General features: G+C 39.1%; 1 protein-coding gene across 2 annotated transcripts in view; it reads left to right on the forward strand.

Moving 5' to 3' along the window:
• The first annotated feature begins 1914 nt into the window (after positions 1-1914).
• MED13L (mediator complex subunit 13L) overlaps positions 1915-23017 on the forward strand; it is a 282965-nt gene continuing 261862 nt past the window's right edge. For both annotated transcript variants that reach the window (XM_068989585.1, XM_068989586.1), the window contains exon 1: positions 1915-2006. In XM_068989585.1, the coding sequence (XP_068845686.1) occupies positions 1935-2006 (72 nt within the window). In that variant the 5' untranslated portion in view covers positions 1915-1934. The remainder of the gene's footprint in view (positions 2007-23017) is intronic.

The raw sequence follows: 23017 nt of genomic DNA on the forward strand, positions 1-23017 counted from the left end.
CACTGCACTTCTGAGCTTTGACTTACAGTCTAAGGATAATAACGGTATCTTAATGCGGTTGTTCTGAGGACTATGTGAAATAATGTAGGTACATTCGTTGTAACATAGTGTCAATCATAATACATATTATAACATGCTGCTCCTGAGTTTTGCTTTAGCAGTAATTTGTGGTAATTCCAAAGCTCAATTCATATATCTAATACTGTTCTCCTTTTATTACATTGCTTCTTTCTTGTTTTCCATTCGTCCCTGTTTTAATCCAATCCACCTGGCTTTTCCCACGTTTGCGGGCTTGTTAATGAAGAAGTTATCTCCTTCCCACCTTCGAGGGGAGCATGAGCTCTGAGGTCTGATAGAGAGCCTCCTCATACTGGCATTTCTCTGGACTCCCACACTGTTATGCTTGGGAAATGTTGGTTATTGACTGAATGGAGCCAGGCAGGAAGGTCTGCTCCAAATCCAGGCCAGTAGTGTCTGGTAGTTTAAAAAATACATATATTTATATTCTGGCACAAAGCAAGAGGTCAGAAAGCATTTCTGCAACGCATGCATGCATGCGCACAGCGCCTACGAGTAAGGGCTTAAAAAGGCATTTCTGGATTCAGAGCATAGCGCGTGGTACACAGTAAGCACTTCCTGGCCTAGGCTTTAAAATCTTGATGCAAGAGGTCCGCTTCGCTGTGTGCCTGAGCGCAAGGGTTCGAATCCCACCCCCTCCTCTTCCTAGCTGAGCGACCTCGGGTAAGTGTCTTAATTTCTTTGTGCTTCAGTTTTCTCATCTGCAAAACGCGGACCACGGAGTGAGACCTCGAGGAGACACCCCGAAGCACTTGGATCTGCTGTCTGGCCCATGGCGGGCCTCTGCCACCCAGCCGGCCGGGGCGATCGAGGGCACAGGCAAGGGGCCCGGAGCCCTCCACAACCACGGCCACCGGCGTTCCCGGGGCTCGCGGTCGCGCCCAGCAAAGATTCGTGCACCCGAGGGGGCGGGGCGCGGGGCGGCCGGCTCAGCGGCTGACTGCCCGCCCGCCTCGGAGCCGCGCCGCCCGCACTTCTTTCTCTCCCTCTGTCTCCGTCTCCCTCCCTCTCTCCGCCGGAGAATCCAGCCGCACTCGGCTCAGCAGCGCCGCCAGCGAACAGTCGCGGCCGCCGCTCCGGCCCCTCCCCCGCCTCCTCCAGTCCCCCCCCGTGCGGCCCGCGCCCGTCACGTGACAAGGCGCCAGCCAATGGCGGGCCGAGCCGCGGTCGGCGGCCGCCATTGCTGTCAGAGCTAGCGAGCCCAGGGAGGGAGGAGAAGCGAGGCTGACTGGGGAGGAGGGGGGGGTGGGGGAGGAAGAGGAAGGAGGGGACGTCGCTCGGCTGCCGGGGTCGCCCGCTGGCTTCGTCCGCACCCCCCCCTTCGAGAGTTCGCGCTCCGCGGCGGCGGCGGCTCCGAAGCGGCGGCGGCGACTCTAGGGCTCGCCTCCCCTTACGCGCCGGCGGGGGCTGAGGGGGAGTCGGTGGCTGGAGATAAACAAGGCGGCGGCGGCAGCAGCGGCGGCGGCGGCGGCGGCGGCTGAGGAACAGGGAAGGCGGAGGCGGCGGCCGGCCCGCAGCGCCGGCCCGGGAGGCAGCGGCGGCCCTGAGAGGCGGGGAGGGCGCCGGGCCGCGCGGACAGCGCCCCCCGCCGCCGCGGGAGCAGCCGCCGCCGCCGCCCGAGCAGGAAGGAGCCGCGCGGCCGCCGCGGACCCCCCCGCCGGCCCGGGCCCGCCGCCCCCGGCGCGGCGTCGCCGCGGCGCCTCTCGCCCGCCCGTCGGCCCTCGCGCCCTCCCCCGGCGGCGGCGGCGGCCGGGCCGCCCCACGCTCCCCGGCGAGGCGCCGCCGCCCGGCCCGGCCTCGCCTCGGACGCCTCGCTCCGACATGCCCCGCTCTGGCGGCCGGGCTCGCGGAGGATCATGACTGCGGCAGCGAACTGGGTGGCGAACGGGGCGAGCCTGGAGGATTGTCACTCCAACCTCTTCTCGCTGGTGAGTAGCCGGGCTGCGGGGAGGGGGCTGTGCCGTGGGGTGGGGGGGGTCGACCTCCGCCGCCGACCAACTTTCTCCTCCCGCCGCCGGGACTTCGCCCCTCCCTCGCCTCTCCCCGCGGTTCGCCTCTTGCCGATTCTCCCCCTTTTGGATCGTCTCTCCTTCGCCTTGGATCCCATCCAGTGTTTATTTGGCTCTTTAAAAATCATTTGTGAGCGCGGCGCTCGGCGTGGAATTTGCATGTGGAAGTCTCAAAGCTGCGGATTCTGGGTCGCACTTCGAACGCCCACCCTCTGTTGCAGTCGCACTCCCCTTCCCCTCCCTTTCCCCCTCTTTTCCCCCCTTAAATGTGGAAGGCTTTTGCCTTGTGTTGCCCGCGCCTGCGATAAGCAGCTTTTTTTCCCCCTTGTGTCGGATCGGCTGCCCGCCCGCCCGCCTTTTGAATTTTTTAAAAAATTCCATAATGACACCTGCAATTTCGCCCGAAAACAGTTGATTGAATGCGATTGTGTCAGTAAAGGACTCTTGCACCCGAAGCTCCGGCGATTGTAAACATCGACAGCCGCCTGCCTCTCGGGGCTTACTACGCTGGAGAGCCTTAAAGCCATTGCACCGAGCCGACGGAAGGTGGAGAAAGCTTTTTTTTCTTTCTCTCCTCCTGTGTCTTTTAAAAACTGTTTTCTCTCTGCTCACAACGAATCCACACACACACACACACACACACACACACACAAAGCAACAAGCTGGGCGGTTTGATAACATCGCTTTTATCTGCCTTCGCCTCTCTCGCGCTCTCTCTGATAATTGACAACTTTTCCTTCGGATTTGAATCGCCTGCCTTAATCTTGAAGCAGTTAGGGTGTCAATTGTTCTCCTGGAAGCCTGGCATCCGACGACGGCGTCTAGATTCATCGAAATTAAAAATGTATAGGGTTCCAGAAACTCTTTCCTGGCGATGGCAGTGACATTTGGTGGTAAATGCCATCTTTGCTTTTTTTTATTGGGTCGTATTACCTAGCTCTGAAAACATTCACGTTGTTAAACCTGGCGTTTAGACTAATAATTGCAGTGCGTGGTCTTTAAATATGTGCTTTGTGCATGAGTAACTGTATGTATAGCTATGTGCCCGGGAGACTACGAATTTGTTTAAATATTGAGCAAAGATTTGTAAACAGATGTAAGGCAATTATGTTTCAAGCGTGGAATATAATTGGAAAATTGGCTGAACGGTTTGTTTAATTTAGACTTTAAAAAAACCCAACTTTGTTTAAGTGGTGTACCCTTTTTGGAGGACTGCCTTTAGAGAACATGCATTTTGGAAATTGTTTTCCGTAACCTCTGCTGTACATAGAGCTTTATTTCCTCTTAATCTTTGTTTACACTGGATACATAATTTAGTGTTCAAATTGTAATTAGTTACATTTAATTATGGGTAGCATAGATGGTTTTTTTTTTCCTTTGAGACTAGTGGAGAAATATAAATTCTTGCCAACTTTTTAAATAGAAGCTTTATTAAATATATTTCATTATGCAGATTTTAAAAAATGAAGACAAGCGATTTTTACCTACTGAGACCGAGTGACATAGTATCTATGCTTTTACTGTAGTAATAGCAGGTCAGTTTTTTTCCTCCCAACATTTTTATTCGGATATTTAATCTTAAAATTCAGTTACAAGTTGTGATTCTCCCTTTCAGTCCTGTGATAACTTCCCCTTGCCTCCTCTTTTCTTCTGTCTTTCATTTAGTGTCACTCAGATTGTCAGGGACTTCCATAGGTTAGCAAACATTGACTAAGGGGTATTTAAATGGTTTTTGTTTGGTGACTGGTGACCGCGTTGACACTTTATCAGGAAATTAAAATAACCAAGTAGATCAGTATTAGTGAGGAGAGATTCCCCCAAATTACCATATATCATGCTGACTGATAATGGCTTGTATATATGTGGCTATTTTGTATACAGTACCTTTCATGTAGGAATGAAAATACATGTGTAGCCAGTCTTCAGTATATATCATTTCTTTTTTTATCCTTTTTTTTAAAAAAAAAAAAGCTTAAGTAAGAATGATAATGTTTCTAAAGATGTTTAATATTGTTTTGGAGAAAAAATTTGTAGGAGAGGATTCTGTGCTTTCTGACTTTCTAAAGGTTTGTGCTTAAACCAGGAATTGATTTTTGAGTATACTTTTTTAAAACAGAATTATTCTTTAGGTAGCAACTTTGAAATGCAGAAATGCTTTTTTCTTTTTTGAAGGACTGTGTAATGTCTGTATTCTCTTATAGATGGAGGTTGGATAGCTGGTTATTAAAAAACTGCAAATCCGTTAAAGAGCTACTGATACTGTAAATTTTTCTTGCTCCAAATTGAGCATTTTCTTGAAAATCAGATACAGCAGCAACCTGGAATATCAAAAATATGTTGCGTAAAATACATTGTATAGAATAATTAATTCCAAAGGAGATTAAATTGAACAGGTGATGATTTTAAGCATGTATTATAAAAACTCTTAGTACATAATATTAGCATATAGTTTTCTTTTTAACCTGTAGTTTTTTTGAGCAGAGAAAAGTATTGCTTATAGAGAATTTACCTAAATACTCTTATTAATGTGGATTGAAATGTAAGTTAGAGCTGATAAAGTTCTGTACCACATTAATGACCCACCCACTTTCTGTTACCTCAAGGTGTTCACCGGGCTTAGCAGGAGTTGATTTGTGCAGTCAGGTGCCTTAAAGATTTTTGTTAGTGCTTTACTTACTTTGTCTTCTGATATTCTACTGCGTGGCATCATCATATTTCCTAAATTCTTTGTCAACCCTGCCCCTTTTCCTAACATGTGAAAAATGCCATGATATGGGTTATTCTTGCAGTTGTGAGATTTGTAGCTGCTGCGTTAAATGCATGCCTCACTGTGCCTTTGTGACTCAGAACTGTTTTCTCATGCTGTCCATCACATTTCTGGGAGACTCTTGTTATGTATTCCCTCAGTTATAATTCAGTTAAGTGTGTTAAATCTGCCCTTTTGGAGAGTGTACCAATGCCCTATGGGATGTCAACTCACCCTTGTGGAAAGACATGTTATAATTTCCAGATGTAAGTATATATTTACTTTTGTTTCTTTCTGTTTCTTACTCAAGATGATATGGAGAAAAGTGGTTTTATGTCTTCATAAAGTATATATATACTTCATAAAAGTATATACCCTTTGACACAGGGCAGTTTAATTCTTAGTTAGGTATGCCCCACATTCATGTTGTTTTATTTGCATAGAATCTTCCTAACTATGGGGTAGTTGGGGGATGGTATCAAATTCTCTCTTCTTAAATTGAAATACACATTAGTACGTAATTCCTATTAAGGGCCATTCATTCAATATTTGAAGATTTTACAGTAATCTCTCATTGACCTGCTTTCTTTTTTTCTTGAGATTTATTTTAATTTTTTTGCAGAGAGGGAAGATAGTTGTAGAAACTTGGAGATTTATTCTTTTGAGTTAGAACCAGATGGGGAGGACCATCAATTGAAAATGAGGAGAAGAAATGATTAGTTTTATGCCAATACTTTATATAGAGTATTTTTTTAATCTGAGTTTCCAGTGTTAGTATTTACACATGAAGTGTCTTTTTTTCATGATGGTTCATTTTGTTTAATGATATTTGTATATTTTTAATAGCAATAATTGCTTACCCGGTAGTATTTGCCATATTAACCTCCAATTGCTAGTAAATATTTTAAAGTACATAATAGACAGCAATTTAAGGCATAGCATAGCAGTTTACTGGACCGTTTTAAAGAGCCATTTGTACGTGTGATGAGTTCATAATTTAAAGAGAAAATAATGTACGCAGGACTTGTATGCTACAAAATATGTTGCTGTGTTATTGCTTGAAGAGTTCATTGAGAGGAAGTTAGGTTGCGGCTGCTTTGTGAGAATAAAGGCAGGGGGTGCCTTAGGACAGTGAGTGTTGAGTTTATGCCAGGTGCTTATGTAGTTCAGCACTTTCTTTGGAATATTTTGGTCATTTTTTTCATGACTGTATTAGGTATTTGGGGAAAAAACAACCTTTTAAGGCATTCTTTAAATGAAATTAAGTTATAGTAGTGGATTATATTAATTAGGCATGGAAAGATTCATCTTTTTTGTTCACGGGCTAATTTAGCCTGGTTAATTCTGAGTTAATTGTATTCATCAAACATTTTCAAAGGTCTTCTCTGCTCTTGAGATTAATAAGAAAGGTACTCTGTCACCACTTTATACTATAGTGAAGTGAAGTCGCTCAGTCGTGTCTGACTCTTTGCGACCCCATGGACAGTAGCCAACCAGGCTCCTCCGTCCATGGAATTTTCCAGGCAAGAATACTGGAGTGGGTTGCCATTTCCTTCTCCAGGGGGTCTTCCCAACCCAGGGATCGAACCCAGGTCTCCTGCATTGTAGGCAGACGCTTTACTGTCTGAGCCACCAGGGAAGTCACTTTATGCTATAGTCTATGTATTATATATTGGCAAAAGATAGGAATATTCTATAGTAATGTTTAAGTTATTTAAAATTGAGGTGAAATTCAGTGTAAATAGTATTACGATTATTTATCTGGATTTTTTGAAATAATTCAACTTTTTCTGAAAGTTTGATTCAGAGATAGACTAGATTGTTTTCTTTTTGGCCACTTGGATCTTAGTCCCCAGACCAGGAATCAAACCCATGTACTGGAAGAGAGTCCTAACCCCTGGACCGCTTGGGAATTCCCAGACTAGATGTTTTTCTGAATGGTTTAATTTGTTTTCAGTAGAGGAAAAGCATAATCTTCTTTGAAATAGTAGTAGAAGATACTGATTTATTGTTTTGAAAGTGGATGATATATTTATTTCACAGAAGTTAGCTACTGTGAGAGATTAGACAAAGTTTATGAGAATTAGTAATACAGTTGAATATTAGATGTTATTACTGAGCTGTGCATTGCAACCATTTATTAGAAATGGAGAAAAAGAGTTTCCGTGGCATTTCTTTTATTGTCCTTTATTTAAAATGTGTTATGTGCTAACTTGTTTTACAGACTGTGTTGTGGCTACCAGAATTTCTATTTTGTCATTGTATAAACATTGCTATTTCAAGAAATTGCATTTAGTGCATTGCAAAATGAGGTAATTAGGTAGGTAGTCTAAAAATGTGCTGTGGGGGATAGTTAAAAAATTTGCAGGCACACATTTTAGTTTCATAGGACTGGTTTAGAGATTTGGAATTAATGAATCAATGGTTGTAATGTGTATTGGAATTTCGGACTTTTCTTCTCTCTTGAGTCATTTAACTTCTATCCAGTTCAGATAATTTCCTTTTATAGTATGTGCTTTCATTGTTTATTCGAAAGATTTGAAGGTGTTAGCTTTGTTCTGTTGGGGGAATTCACTTCATTACATAGGGGAGATGATTTTCCATTAATCTTGGTAAATATTAACATAAACGAGGAATTGTAAATTCATGTTCATTTGCATGAATGAAATATGTATGTGTGCTCAATTTTTGTTGAGTATAAAGTCACTTATGTACATCAGCATGGTTTTCTGTCTTTGCTTTAGTTTACACAAAAATAGTTTTAAATGCTTTTAATACGTGATTGGTGTTTATTTCAGAGGCAGCTCCCCTAACGTACTGCTTTGTTTTGTACTTAATTTTTGAAATCATCTGTAGTATAGATTGGATTCTGTTGTCATAAATTGGCTATCATAGTCCTCTTTTAGGAACTCCTGTTTCACTTGCATTTATATTAACATGTTTTAGTTATGTTTGTTGGAATAAAGTTGTTTTCCTTTTTTAAGCTAATAAAATGTCTTAGCGTACATTTGGATTCTAGTCAAGAAAGATGAAGGTGTTTTTTTTTTGTTGTTGTTGTTGTTCTTTCTAGATGAGAATTAGAAGAATCAATGGTGTCCAAGGGAGAATGTTTATGCCATTGGCATTTCCATACTCTATAGTTTATTATGTATATTTCTGAATGTTTATTTCTCATTCTAGGTAAATTGTGGTAGTCTTATTAAAGCTGTATTTCTACCACTGTGAAATAGCACAGAGCCCTGGTTGACAGCTTTCTGCATTTTGTACTTCTTCCAAGTACAGTGAAATTCCATTACTGTTAAAGGAACATCCTGAGTTGATTCTTTTAAAATTTCGCTTGTGCCTTTATTTTACATTGTTTAAATTTGTAACTTAAAAAAAAAAAACATGAAAAGGAAGATAAAGAGAATTAGGTAAATTTTCAGGTAAACATGTTTTCTCAGTCTTCACTAGATCTCTTTACTGTAATCATTGTCTTGATTTGTATTAAATCACTACATTAATTGGATATATTTAAGACATTTGGTATTAAAATTAAATTTGAAGAAATGATTTTTTCAAATAAAATATATCATTAATTGTGCACAGAATTCTTTATAATACTAGTGGAAATTACAAAGATTGTTCACATAAAACGTATTAAGTTGCATGAAAACCATGATCCTTCCCCTCGCTCCCATCATTGATACATTTCTGAGGAAGTATTTTTGCATGACACGTAAAGTTCCCACAGTCCATCTGTGCTTAATTTGAGAGCTAATAAGTAAGGTATTCAAAAGAGTAAAATAGGTGTGAAAAAGCATTTTGTGTTGGCAGTTCACAAGATTGAGTAATAATGTCCTAAAGAGAAATAAGGGAAAACATACGTATGTCCAACTCAGGAACCAGCTCCTAGTTTTATTGCACGTGTATATGTTTGGCACAGTCCTCCCCATCTTTAAGTAGGTCAGATGTCATCGCCCTGTGAAGATTTCCTTGACTCCCACAGATCGAACTTGTCACTCTTGCTCCTTCCGTATACCTCCTCTGTCTACCTCTGATAATCATATGAACTTCTATAGGGCAGTGACCCTGTCTTAAGCCATCTTTGCATTCCCTTCATAGTTAAATGCTGGTTAACTCAGTTGAATGAATGAATGACTGGACAACTATTCTCTTCCCCACCTTGTTTCATAAGGGAGTTCTCATTACCCATTTAGGTCCTGATCACAACATGTTGTTATTTTTGAAGTTTATTTAGCTGTTCAGCTCTGTGTTCTGAACATACATTGTTTAGGCTGTATGTACTGTTGCTTGGTAATATTTTAGATGAGTTTTAGGAAATCTTTCTTAAAAATTTCCAGCTGATCAAGAGATGCATCCTTATACCCCAAAGGAGTAGGAATTTGGTTCCTATTTATATTTTGTGTAAGGTGGTAGCAATCTAATAGATTTCGGAACCTGTTGGAGATTTTGTTTGAGGTTTGATCCAAAATTACTCCATTTTCATTCTCTAAGAAGTATCCTGTAAGAAGGCTTTTGCTTAATCTTCAGTTACAGGATTACTTTCTATGAGCCCAGTGAAATGGTAGTAAACCGGTAATAGGGAAAGTTGAGTGGTATTCAACACCCCCCCCCCCTTTTTTTTTTTTAAACTAATGACTATATCTGGTTGGTCACATAATGGTTCTGTGCCTCATTTTCTCCTATAAACTTGATGGAAATACGGGCGTCAGGAAGTGTGAGAAATCATTTTGAGTATCTTTTAAGGAAAGCACTTTGGATGACTAGATAATGTTTTTTAATAGGAAGAGTCTTCTGGCAAATTACAGCTCAAGTTATAGAGTAACCCTAGACAGTTAATCAGGAAGTGGAACAGCAAAATTACTTGTTTTAAGTATGGCAGTTATGTTGAATTTGTGCTTTTTGAGGGGAGCAGAAGATTAAATTGTTCTTGTGTCTTTCTTTATAAATGAGCCATCTTTAGATGTCACAACTTTTCATTTGTGTATATGATTCTCAGGTTGCACAGTGTGTCTTTAATAAGCTGGGTGATTTTGCTGTGCCAACCCTGAGCTCTGACTGGCTGAGACTGGAGATTGAACTGTGACTCTTATTTGGTAGTTTAAGCTATTAATTCTTTGGCAGCTCCAGAGTGCTCTTTGAACTTTAAATAGCAGTTCTATTAACATTTTGAGATTTGTCTCAGGGAATGTCAGAAATAGTACTTAATAAATATCTTTTTCTTTTTAAAGACTAAATCACATTTTAGTGTGACACACATGTCATAACCCTTACTTTGTTTTGAACAAAGTATATATCCTCAACTGCAAGCCAGTTTCTATTTTCCATTTAATAATGTGGCGACATCTAAAAATATTTAGACCTTGTTGAAGGAAGGAAAGCCCCTCTGCCCCAGTCTGTAGTTTTAGTCATGTTGATTATGAACAGTGTCCTAAGTTTTTATCCAAAGTGTAGAATTTTCCATGTAGTGGTCTCTAGCATTCTAAATATTAGAAAAAGTTAATTTGTACGTAAGTTTGCTTTTAAATAAAACCTACCCTTAATTCTGTAGCTACAAATGATGGTTAGCCTATTGTGTTGTACTTAATTACTTGTATTATAGAACTCAGATGCTATTTATGTGAGCATTTTTATGGGAAAGCTTAGGTTATTAGGAGTTCCTTTCCTCTGACTGTAGTGCTGGCCATCAGAGCAGGCCCTGCCTAAAACCCATCTTAGCTCCAGGCAGTGGGAATGAGGCCCACCCAGACTCTGGGCATGTTTGAAGGGTAGGAGAGGATTGCTGTCTGAAAGGTCTTGAAGAGGGCATGGAGAGGTGAGGGTGGCTTCTTCCCAATGGGAAGAACAGTTTTGGAACAAGGATTTAAGCAGATATTCCCTTTCCTTTCTGAGGGTATTTGCTGCTGCTTCCTCTTTGCTGATGTACTCCCTAAAACGTAGGGAGCAGTAACAGGTTCTGTGATGTCATCTTTGCGCTTCAGCTTTTCCCTTCTCTTTTTTCCTTCATTCACCCTTAAAGACAATCTTTTCTACTTGCTATGTTGTGTGATAAATGAGCACTTACGAGTCTCAGTGAAGGGCAAAGGGAATTGGGGGTGAGATTGGATGGGGTAACTAATAAATTAGTATTTAGACAATGTTAATGGTTAAGGACAGGGAAGCCTGGTGTGCTGCAGTCCATGTCACAAAGAGTTGGACATGACTAAATGACTGAACTACAGATGCTTGAGAAATTTAGGATGTATATAATTTATTTTCAAATAATGTACATACATCAGAAATGCTTGAAGTCTGGCTTGGTTTTACAGAAGGGCTAATGAGCTTCCCTAGGGAATAGTAGTAAACCAGTAGTAAAGAATCTGCATGTAATATAGGAGATGTGAGTTTGAAGATCCCCTGGAGGAAGATCCCTTGGAGCGAAACGGCAACCTACTCCAGTTTTCTTTCCTTGGAAATCCATGGACGGAGGAGCCTGGTGGCCTGTAGTCCATGGGGTTGCAAAAGAATCAGAGACAGCTGGCTTAGCAACTAAACAATGAAGGGTTTGATATGTAGGATAAAGACCTGCATATACTATTGATGTACAGTTTTTATAAGATTGTATATGGTAAGCGCGGAGGGAGAGCAACATGAACAGATAGCATAGTAACTCAACCAGAAAAACTTGGAAATTTTAAACTGGGTCTTGAAGGAATCGATGAATATGGCTTCTTAGAGGGGGGATGGAAAGGTTGCATATTTTTTGGAAGCTCAGTTGTCAACTCTCTGTCCTTGAGAATATTTCCTAAGTGGTATATAGGAGAGCACTTCTAATCTATGGTCTTGGTTCCCTTTTAAAAAAACAGTACAAAAACTTACTGAAATCTGCTTTTTGTTAGGTGGAAAATTTGAAGTGTGGGCAGACTGATTTAGGTTAAGAAGTGGTGATGTTAAAATAATCAGTTTTCTAAAATAATTCAGTTTTGAACTTTAAAAAACAGTGCTATATTACGCAAAATGCTAATGACTAAAGTGACAAATATTTCAGAAACTGGACAGACGTGAACTTAAATGAGCAGATGGGATATGAAACTAAAAGTGGGAGATAATCCAAGATGATATAGAAACTACTATGAGAAATGAATTGAGGAAAAACAAGTGTGTTAAATGGTATTACATTTAATAATGTGTTTAAAAGCCTTTCTAGGATTGCTCTCTTAAATAGACAAATTGGAATTGTTGAGCTGTGTAACCTATCATTCTTTAAATTTTGTGCATTTAAAACAAATTAGATTTTGGTCAAGAATTACTTCTCATGAAGCCTAGACATTCAGGTCATGAGTATATATGTTAAAGTGTTTTCAGTAGACAATATAATTTGCTTTATCTGACATAAAAATAATAAAGGAGGAATAATCGTAATTTTCAAAGACAATTGTGGTGGACCTTGAAGGAAAGAGTTAAGGAGAGGAAGATGAGGAAGTTTCCTGTTTGGGCAGCTTGGTACTTGGTTGAAATAATTACATATGCTTATTGAGGGTAGAACCTGAATTACAGCAGCTTGCAAAATGAATAAATGGTACACTTCGCAGTTGAAGAAACTTGATTGTGAAACAAGCGGTGATATGGGAGTGGGAAGGGTAAGAGACTGAAAGGTAGATGAAGGCAGTTTTTCAGAAGGCCAGAGCCTCATTTGTATTTGTAGGTTAGGAGCAACTGTAGTAGAGAGATGGAAAGAAAAATGAAACATACAAGAGTAGTTGATAATCAGTGGAACAGTCAGGCTGGAAATGATGTTAAGAACCCAGGTGATGGAATTAGCACTGGGAAAAGAGTAAGACACCTGAGAAATAAAAGCTGTGAGGGTATAAGAAACGAATAAGTATGAAGGAAGTGGGACAATCTCAGTTGTAACTTGAGTGCTTTTTAAGTTCAAAGACTAAAAGATACTGAGCTTGAGCCTTTTTTTAACTAAAAAAAATTTTGCATTTTACTTGATGTTCTTGTTACTAATAAACATTTTTGTTTTTATTTTCCTTTAATGGTTATTTTAAGTAGGTCAAACGTCACTTGCTTTGGTTGTACATTTCACAATTAGGAAACTAATTTTGAGCTAGTCACACTAGGACTAGAACACATCTGCCCAAATGAGAAGCTTTCTTCAAAGTAGACTCCTTTGAAATGGATCAGATATTGATGCCATTGTCTAGTATCTTTTGGTCTTTTTCTTTTGGAATTTCTTTTAGAGACAGTTTTGTCAGCTGTCCTGAAAAGTCTTATTTTAAAGTATACTTCTTTGGTCAGTGTCTTTTCTCTTCTCTCAGTTCTGCTTTTTGCTGTAAATTATTGCTTATGTCAGTAATTTAGTACCTTCTGATGGGGGTTTTACTGGTGTTGAGCAAAAGTCCTGGGAAGAGCTCTGCTTTTGGCTATACAGTTGACCCTTGAACAACATGGGTTTGAACTGCATGGGTCCATTTATATTTAGGTGTATTTCAATAAATAAATACTATAGTATTATGTGACCTGTTCCCTGGATTGAGTTCTGTGGATAAGGAGAGCTGACTGTGAAGTTACACATGAATTTTCCACTCTGCAGGGCAGGCAGTTCAAGGGCCAGCTGTATTGGAATGCATACATTATGCATATATGCCAAGAGCTCCTTCCATGCTTGTACAACTGCCTTCCAGGTTCTCTGTCTGGTGCTTCAGTGTGTTTGTTTCAGTACAGTATCAGTGGAGGTGGATTTAGTGGTCCCTTGATTGGACTAGATATTGGGAGTGCCATTTTGCTCTCTGGGGATCGAGGCAGATTATCAGAAGAGGAGGAATGGAATTGTAAGTTGTGCTCTGTCTGTGTCTGTCAGGCAAACGTCAGCTATCCTCCTGAGCTTCATTTTTGGCTTCTTGTTGTTTAGTCGCTAAGTTGTGTCTGACTCTTCTGCGACCCCATGGACTGTAGCCCACCAGGCGTCTCTGTCCATGGGATTTCCTAGGCAAGAATATTGGAGTGGGTTGCCATTTACTTCCCCAGGGGATCTTCCTTACCCAGGGTTTGAACCCATGTCTCTTGCATTGGCAGGCAGATTCTTTAACACTGAGCCATGTCGGCAGCCTCCTCAATTTTGGCTAAATGGAAGTAATTGTTAAGAAAAGCCTTAGGATAAATAAAATATCCCATTGAGACAATTTCTTTAGGTTTTAACAGAAAGTTTGGCCTGTGAGACCCAAGTAATTTACCTTTGTCCACTTAGTGTTGCTTTACTCATTTGAGGCTGCCCACGTAGTCAACTATGGGTTTCCCTGGTGGTTCAGATGGTAGAGAATCTGCCTGTAATGTGAGATACCTGGGTTCGATCCCTGGGTTGGGAAGATCCCCTGGAGAAGGAAATGGCCACCCACTCCAGTATTCTTGCCTGGAGAATCCCATGGACAGAGGAGCTTTGTGGGGTACAGTCCATGGGGTCACAAAGAATTGGACACGAGGCAGCAAAGATTAGCAAATTATGTGTGTATTTAGGATTTTACTTTCTCACGGTGGTCTGCCTTAACATTCAGTGTTAGAGGAGGTGGTGCAGAGGATGTTTGATCTGTGGCAGGCATGCCTGTACTGTTTAGATTGAGTTGCAGTGGCAAGGATTATTTTCTGCTTTAGAATTTAGGAATATCATGAGAGTTTTCTCAATCAGCTTTGTTCCTGTGGTTTTCATATTACATAGATGATGTTATTTATAATAATTTCTCTTTAAAAATACTTTTCACATTAAAAAATGAGAATTGAAATCCTGTCAAAAAGTGTGGCACTGTAATCCTAGATCTGTAGGTATTTGGGGAAAATTTACTTAAATGATATTATTTTAAACAAATAATAGGCACTTTAAAATTTTACAGATGTGTTTAACAACTGAACAGTTTAACATTTAGAATTTATACCAGAGCATAAATCTACATTGTAGCTACTGAAGACCATAAATGTTTATCTTCTGAAATATAAGTCTAAGTTACTAAAAACATTTTTCAAAGAGTATTGGTTTATATACAAAGTGTTATCATGGGTATGGATTGAATCAAGTGTTGTGATCCCAAATATACAAATTCTTTAGTTGTCTGTAAATTACTTGAGATACGTATGAAAATAATATTTTGTTGCCATTTGGAAATATCATGGTAAAACCGCGCTTTGCAACCCAGACAGATGGTGTGGTTCTTGAGTCTGTCTGCAAGCTCCTACAACACTTAATTACACAGCAGAATGATTCTCATGAGAACCCAGCCTTTGCTGTGTGTAAGCTAATGAACTGTCTTTTTCAGTAAATTTTATAAATTTGATTTGAAAAAGAAGTACTTGTTTGTAGGCAACTTTTCTAATAACTGTGTTAAGATGAATAGCCTGGTTTGATAGTTTATATGGCGAACTCAAGAAATAGTCTAGATGGAAAACAAATGGGATTCAGTAAGGTAGGTGCTTATCTTCTAAAGTGACTTAGACTTTGTTGTCAAACTTTCTCATATGGTAGATGTGATACACTGTTAACAACTCTTAAGAGCTGATTTTAACAAATTCCAGAAAACTGAGAAATTTGTCAATATGTGTTTACATTCATTTAAAAGATAACTTGATTTTAGAATCCTTGTTGTCTACCTTACATTTTAATATTGGAATTGAAAATTAAAATATTTTAAATAGTGAAATTCAGTTTTAACACATTAGGTGGATAGAACTTTATTTTAGCTATTTTGTAAAAGTTGAGTTGGAGGTAATAGTATGTGGTTGAGATAAATAAATTTATCAGTTACATAAATAATTGCATACATAATACATTAAGAATTCATTTCTAGATACCCTTGGAAATTATTCTTTTGTTGAGTTTACTTATTTTTATTTAATGCTTATAATAGATAGGAGACAATCCTGAAAGATGATGTTTGATGCTATATTGGGTGACATGAAGGAGCTGGAAGTTTATTCTGTGTGCACAGGGGAGTGCCTGAAGGCTACTGAGGAGAATAATGACCTGACCAGATTTATGTTTCAGAGAGAAAACTCATGTGGGCTCTGTGTAGTGTCAGCTGTAATAGCAGAGAAACCCCAAAGGCAGAGAGAAGGCTCTTAGAATAGTCTAAATCTGAGAAATTATGCAGGGTCAGTAGGAATGAAGAGAAAGAAATGGTATCAAATAATATTTTGGAGGTAGAATTGACAGAAGTTGGTAACCAAATTTTGTCATAGGAGAGGAATCAAATGGCAAACAGATATTCTTGGTTTTATAGCATTTGTGTTCTTGTTTATACAAAACAAAGAACTGTTAGTGGCATCCATGAGCTATAGTTGTTAAAAAGAGCTATGCTTTGATCATAGTCATATATATGTATGTGAAAGTATTCACTGAGCCTGAGTTCTTGCTATTAAGTTATGTCCTGTGGAAGTCACAGTTTTAAAATTAATTATAGACAAGAGCTGGGGGCAGAAAGATAAGAGATAGTGGGGAAAAAGTAAAAACAAACCTTAGCCTTTATAACCTGCCTATTTTCAGAAAAGACTTGAGGCAGTGGGAACAAGAGTTCTCTCCTAAATCGAGAATAAGATTTAGGAGCAAGGAGGGGTGAATTAAAAAGGTGAAGGAAGGAGAAGGCAAGACTGGTAGGCCGAGTGGAGAGATGTGGGTGATGAATGGTGGTGGTTTGTAGGTGGGGATGAAGAATATTTTGGTAGCGGAAGAGCTCTTGAAATGTTGATGATCAGAAATGGGTGTGGAGAAACTCTGACAGAAAAGAAGATAGATGGGTTTGTACCCCAACAGCAGTGGCTCTATCAGCATTTGTTACATAAGGCTTCTGCTTTTAATAGTGGCAAGCTCAGAAAGCAGGTTATATTTTCCCTCTGTAAATCTGCTGTGGGTGGTTTTCACTTAGTTTTTTTATTTAAAGGTTTTATTTATATTAAGATTTAAAGGCTTTCTTTATATTTAATTTCATATTAGTGATATTGTTGGTAGGAGGATGAAAAAAACTTTTACCCCTGTTTTTCTTCTTGCCTTTGTGGAAACTACCGGTTTTTAGGAACTGGCATAATGGATAAACTAGAGGACAGTTGTAAAGACCAGAAAACAGTGTGTATCTTTGACACCTCTTCTTTATTCTGATTTTGAGTTCCTTTAAATTTTCATTCCTATCATCCTGTTCTTCCTCAGCACTTAGGTTTCTGGTTGGACAATGTTTTTATAGATACTGAGAGTATCATTGTTATGCCACGTCAGATTTCTACCTCACTTGTTGGGAAAAGTTTTCCCTTCGTCCCTCACTTTCTGCCCATCCCTCCCTACCCCTTTCCTTTTTCAGCACATTCCTGGACTTCCTGTGCTCTGGAGCTTTCCCTACCCGCTGCACTTTTACTTGGCAGCACCAGTTCTCAGTTAAGCGCTAAAATGTACATATGCACTTCAGAACCTTTTGATGTAATCTCCTTGCTGTGGTGGGGATCCTCTCCAGTTGTTTTGAGTGCACTTACTGGCACAGCATGTGCTATCCATTGTCAATTGGCTCTAATTCATTCAGCCTTCTCATGCGGGTAGATTTTTAACTTGGCTACCCTGGAGGTGGAGAGTTGGCTTTCTTGCAGTTGCATTTTTCTGTAATTTCTCTCCAAGTGAGGTCGTACTAATGAAATACAAAATATTTCCAAGAAATAAAACTTCCAAGAAATTTAAACTGCATAAAGTGCCTACGTAATCCAGACACACAGTTAGATCTGTGTGTGTTAGACACACACAACTTTTCTATTCTTGTTAACGTGCAATTTTTGAAAAACAGATATAATCACAGGGTAAATACAGTTCTTTATTCAGCTGTATGCACTAGCGTATTTTCCATGTGGTTGCCATTTTCACAATTATAATTTGAAAAAGTATTTTATAAATTTAATTAATTTTATAATTTAATAATTCAATATTGTTAACAGGAGGTTCCCCTTCCCCCATGTAGGGGTAACTGCCAGTTGTTCTTTTATCATTCCAGGTTAGTTTACTTTTTATCATTCCGTTTTTTTAAAAAATATGTTTGTGTGCTTATAAACTTGCAGTTTCAAATTGTTTTCGTTAGATAATAGCATGTATAAATCGTACATAAGGTACAAACAATCATGATATATTGAACACCCATGTACCTAATACCCAGAGTAAGAAAAAGAACATCTTATCATTTGTGAAGTCCTGTGATTGCTTTCCATTCTCTTTTCTATCCCTTCAAAGGTAACTATTGTGGATTTTATTTTTATCATCTGTTTTTAAACAGAGTTTTAATCATGTGAATTTAGTGTGTTATTTATATATATATATATATATATATATATACACACATATATATACATATATATAGTTTTGGGTTTTGGAACTTTTTATAAATGAACTGTATTCCTTTGCAACTTACCTTTTTATTTAATACTATGTTCCAACAATGTGCAATTACCATTTACTCTTGTACCACAGTTTGTTTATGCATTCTGTTGAAGATGGTCGTATTTGTAGTTAAAAAAATTACAGGTGGGGGCTAATTCTCCCATTTTCCCTGCAACATACGTTTCAGCTTAACATTTAAAAAATATTAAAGTCATAGAATCAAAGTCTCAAAATATTTTCGACTTAGTAAATTTAGATATACCTCACTGTTGTTATTTTTTTAAGCGATTGTATCATGTTTCACAGGATTGGATATTTAACCATCAACTGTGAGAGAGATTACAATTCAGTTTTTTCTGTAATAACTAGTTATGCATTTTTGATAGTTATAACCATAAATTCTTCAGAAAGATGTGTCAGTTTATATTTCCTTGGGCAATAATGTAAATGCCCAATTCCTCTATCCTCACCTATTGTGAAACTTAAATTTTTATGCTCTGAGCAGAAAATATCTCAGTATTTACATTTTCAGTTTCTTTATTTCTAATGAGGTTATGAGAATGCTTTTATATAAACGGGTATACATATTTTGTGAATTTTCTTATTTTTCAAAAGCATTTAATCTCTAGAAAGCCTTCTGTTTTCTTTTTCTATTTAAAATTTCCAACCATTCACTAACAGGCATCTTTATTTCAGGTTACATCTTCACATGTTGCACACATTCTCATGTCAAAGCTTTTGCTCTGAAAGTGCTTACTGAATGCCTGGAATTGCTTAACTTCTTGCCAGCTACATACATTTTCTCATCAAGATCCTGATGAGATAGATACTACTGTTCCCATTTTTCAGATAAGAAAACTGAAGCGAGATTATAGTAACCTGCCTTAGGTCACACAGCCAGCCAGTCCTGGAGCTGAGTCACTGACTTAAAAGCCTGAGCACTTAGCCTAGTGCATTGTATCCTGCGCTCCTTTCTTTTGTCTAAATCCTTTTAGAGTTTTTGTGAAGCTCTTCCTAGCTCTTCCAGACATTATTGGTCTCTTTCTTTTCTGAGCCTTTTAAAAATTAACAGTGTAGACCATATAATTTAGCATAAGCATGAAGGTCGAAGTCACTGGAGCATATAGATTTGCCTGAGATTAATGGAGTGATAACACAGTTTATGTTTTTAAAAAGTTTCATCAGAGATTAATGGAGTAATAACGCAGCTTAAAATTTCTTCCCACAGATAGGCAGGTATTTTTTTTTTTCTCCTAGACTACTTTATTCCAAATAGAGAAATCAGTTGAAAAATTAGGGTGGTTTATTGTTTCGGTCAATGACTGGGCAAGATAAAAACCTAGGTAACTGTATAGTCTCCAAAAAACTCATCATCTCACTAAAAATTTTTTTGAAAATGAAAAACCAGTTGCTGAAATGCTCATCAGAAAAGATTTATTATAGTAACATAATCATGTGCTTATTTCAAAATAAAAATAGCTTAAACAAAGTAGAAATTTCCTTTTTTGCATACATGCAACCTGGAGGCAGCATTAGAACTGGCTTGGTTACTTTTCTTAGTCATCAAGGGACCCAGGCTCGTCCTTTCTTGTTATTCCATCATCTCTAGTTTATCACAAGTAGCATATTGTCCAAGATGGCTTCTCAAACTCTAAGCATCCTGGTGACATTCTAGATAGGAAGGAGAAGGAACTGTAGGAGGGCCACACCCCTCCTTTTAAAGGAAACTTCTAGGGCATTCTTTACAACACGTCTGGCCATGCTTAACCTCAGGGAGGCTGGGAAATGTAGTTCTTCAAGTGAGCACATTGTTTTCCCCAGCATTGGAGTGTGTTACTGTGGAGGAAGGAGCCATTCATGCTTGGGTAGACAGCTAACAATCTCTGATATACAGAGAAAGTAACATAAATTTTTAATTTATAGTCTTATTGCAGTTGGATAAGAAATCATCCCAATGTCACTAATGAACTTCATTAAATAGTTCCCAGATATTTCGTAAGAATTCTCTTTTAGTTAACTTTAATAAATACAAATCATTAATCAGTGTCCCGATATAGTTAGGCATGAAAATAACTTTTTTGAAAATATTGTATACTTTGTAAAAGAGATTCATTTATATTGGAGATACACAATATGGTTACTTTGGCTGTATTAAAAATAGATTTTTTTTTTCTTTGAGAGATTTTTTAATGTAGGTTCTTTTATTTAATACATACATTTTAAAAATTATCTTTATTGGGGTATAGGTTATATACAGTAAAATATTACCCACCTTAAGCAGTACAGATTTATGAGTTTTGATGAATGTGTAGTCGGTGAAACCATCCCCCACCTCCAGGCAACCACTGATCTTCTGTTACTGTAGACTCATTTTGCCTTTTCTAGGATATTTTATGAATGGAATCATATAGTATATAGTCTCTTTTGTGTGGCTTCATATTGTTTAAATAATTCCTTTTTAGTGCTAAGTTGTAGTTCTGTGTATTGATACACCACAATTTGCGTATCCATTCATTTATTGATGATTATGAACTTTCATGTACTGGTTTTTATGTGGGGCATATGTTTTTATTTCTGTAAATATCTGGGAGTACACTTGCTGAATCATGTGGGAAATATAGATTTCACTTTATTAAGTACTGCTCAACTTGAAAAAGGTGGTTGTGCCATTTTTCATTGCAGCCAGCTATGTATGAGTTCTAATTGCTATTCCAGAGTAGCAGAGATTTTCTCTTATGATTTCTTCCAGAGGTATCCTAGTATTTTTTATTAGGTTTAGGTCTGTGGTTAAGTGATCCATTTTGAGTTAATTTTTTGTGTGGTGTGAAGTAAGGGTTGAAGTTCTTTTTGCTCATGGGATATCTAGTTTTTCCAGCACTGTTTGTTGAAAAGACTTATGTTTTTCCCTATACCTATCAAAAATCTATTGAACATATTGAATGTATGTGTGTAGCGTGGCTTGTCGGATCCCCAACCAGGGGTTGACGCCAGGCCCTCGGCAGTGAGAGAGAGGCGTCCTGGCCACTGGACTGTCAGGGAGCTCCCTGTGTTCCGTTCATTTACTCTCCCTACTTCTGCCGCGAGCACACAGTCATGATTGTTGAAATCTTACTGTGCATCTTGAAATCAGGATAGATTCCCAACTTTGTTCTTTTTCAAAATTGTTTTGGCTCTCCTGAGTACTTTGCATTTCAATATAAGTTTTAGAATCAATCTGTTAATTTATTAAGAAAAACTGCAGGGATTTGATTGATGTCTGGTTGACTCTGTAGATCGACTTGGGGAGAATTGATAGATGAGCAGTTTTAGATATTCTAATCCATAAACATGTTCTAGCTCTCCATTTCTTTAGATCCTTAATTTCTCTCAGCACTTTTTTGTAGTTTTTGGTGTATAGGTCTGTAACATACTCAGATTTATCTCTGAGTAGTTCATATTTTTCAATGCTGTTATAAGTGGCATTGCTTTTTAAATATTATTTTTAAATTGTTCACTGCTAGTATGTATTCAGAGAAGGCAATGGCACCCCACTCCAGTACTCTTGCCTGGAAAATCCCATGGATGGAGGAGCCTGGTAGGCTGCAGTCCATGGGGTAGCTAAGAGTCAGACACGACTGAACGACTTCCCTTTCACTTTTCACTTTGACGCATTGGAGAAGGCAATGGCAACCCACTCCAGTGTTCTTGCCTGGAGAATTCCAGGGACAGGGAAGCCTGGTGGGCTGCCGTGTATGGGGTCGCACAGAGTCGGACATGACTGAAGCGACTTAGCAGCAGCAGCAGCAGTTAACTTCTGTATCTTTATCCTGTGCATGCATGCTAAGTCGCTTCAGTCGTGTCCGACTCTTTGTGACCCTGTGGACTGTAACCCGCCAGGCTTCTCTGTCCATGGAATTCTTCAAGCAAGAATACTGGAGTGGGTTGCCATGCCCTTCAGGGGATCTTCCAGACCCAGGGATCGAACCGGCGTCTCTTATGTCTCCTGCATTGGCAGACAGGTTCTTTGTCATTGAGCCACCTGGGAAGCCCAGTATTTATCCCCCACACTGTAAATCCCTAAATTCAATTGCAGTTAAGCCTTTAACAATATGGAGGTTATAAGAAGCAACCCTCCCCACAGTTGAAAATCTGAATATTTCAGCCCTACATACCCATGGTTCCTCCATATCCACAGTTCTGCATCCACAGATTCAGCTAACCACAAATCATGTAGTGCTGTAGTATTAAAAAAATCTGCGTTTTAGTGGACTTGCACAGTTCACACCTGTGTGTTGAAGGTCAGCTGTATTAATTTTAGTAGCTCTTCTGAAGTCCTTTTATCTTTGTAGATGTAAATGATGCTGTTGTCTGTGAATAAATGATGTGTTACACCTTTCTAATCTGTACACCTTTTCTCTTCCTTGCTTTATTGCATTGATTGGGAGGGATCTATAGTTCAAAGTTGAATAGAAATGTATTAAGAATGTACATCAAGTTGCAAGAGTTTCCTTTAATTCTTGGTTTGCTTAATTTTTTGCTATGAATTGGTGTTGAATTTTGTAAAACGTTTTCTCTGTGTCTGTTGGGTTGATCACAAGTTTTGTTAATATGGGGTATTTTATTGATGAGTTTTTGAACTAAACATAGCTCAGTTGGTAAATCATCTGCCTGCAATGCAGGAGACCTGGGTTTGGTTCCTGGGTTGGGAAGATCCCCTGGAGAAGGAAATGGCAACCGGCTCCAGCATTCTTGCCTGGAGAATCCCATGGACAGAGGAGCCTGACAGGCTCCAGTCCATGGGATAGCAAGAGTCAGACATGACTTGGCGAC

The sequence above is a fragment of the Capricornis sumatraensis genome, chromosome 17 (assembly GCF_032405125.1).
Source record: "Capricornis sumatraensis isolate serow.1 chromosome 17, serow.2, whole genome shotgun sequence".
In the NCBI taxonomy this organism is placed as follows: Eukaryota; Metazoa; Chordata; class Mammalia; order Artiodactyla; family Bovidae; genus Capricornis; species Capricornis sumatraensis.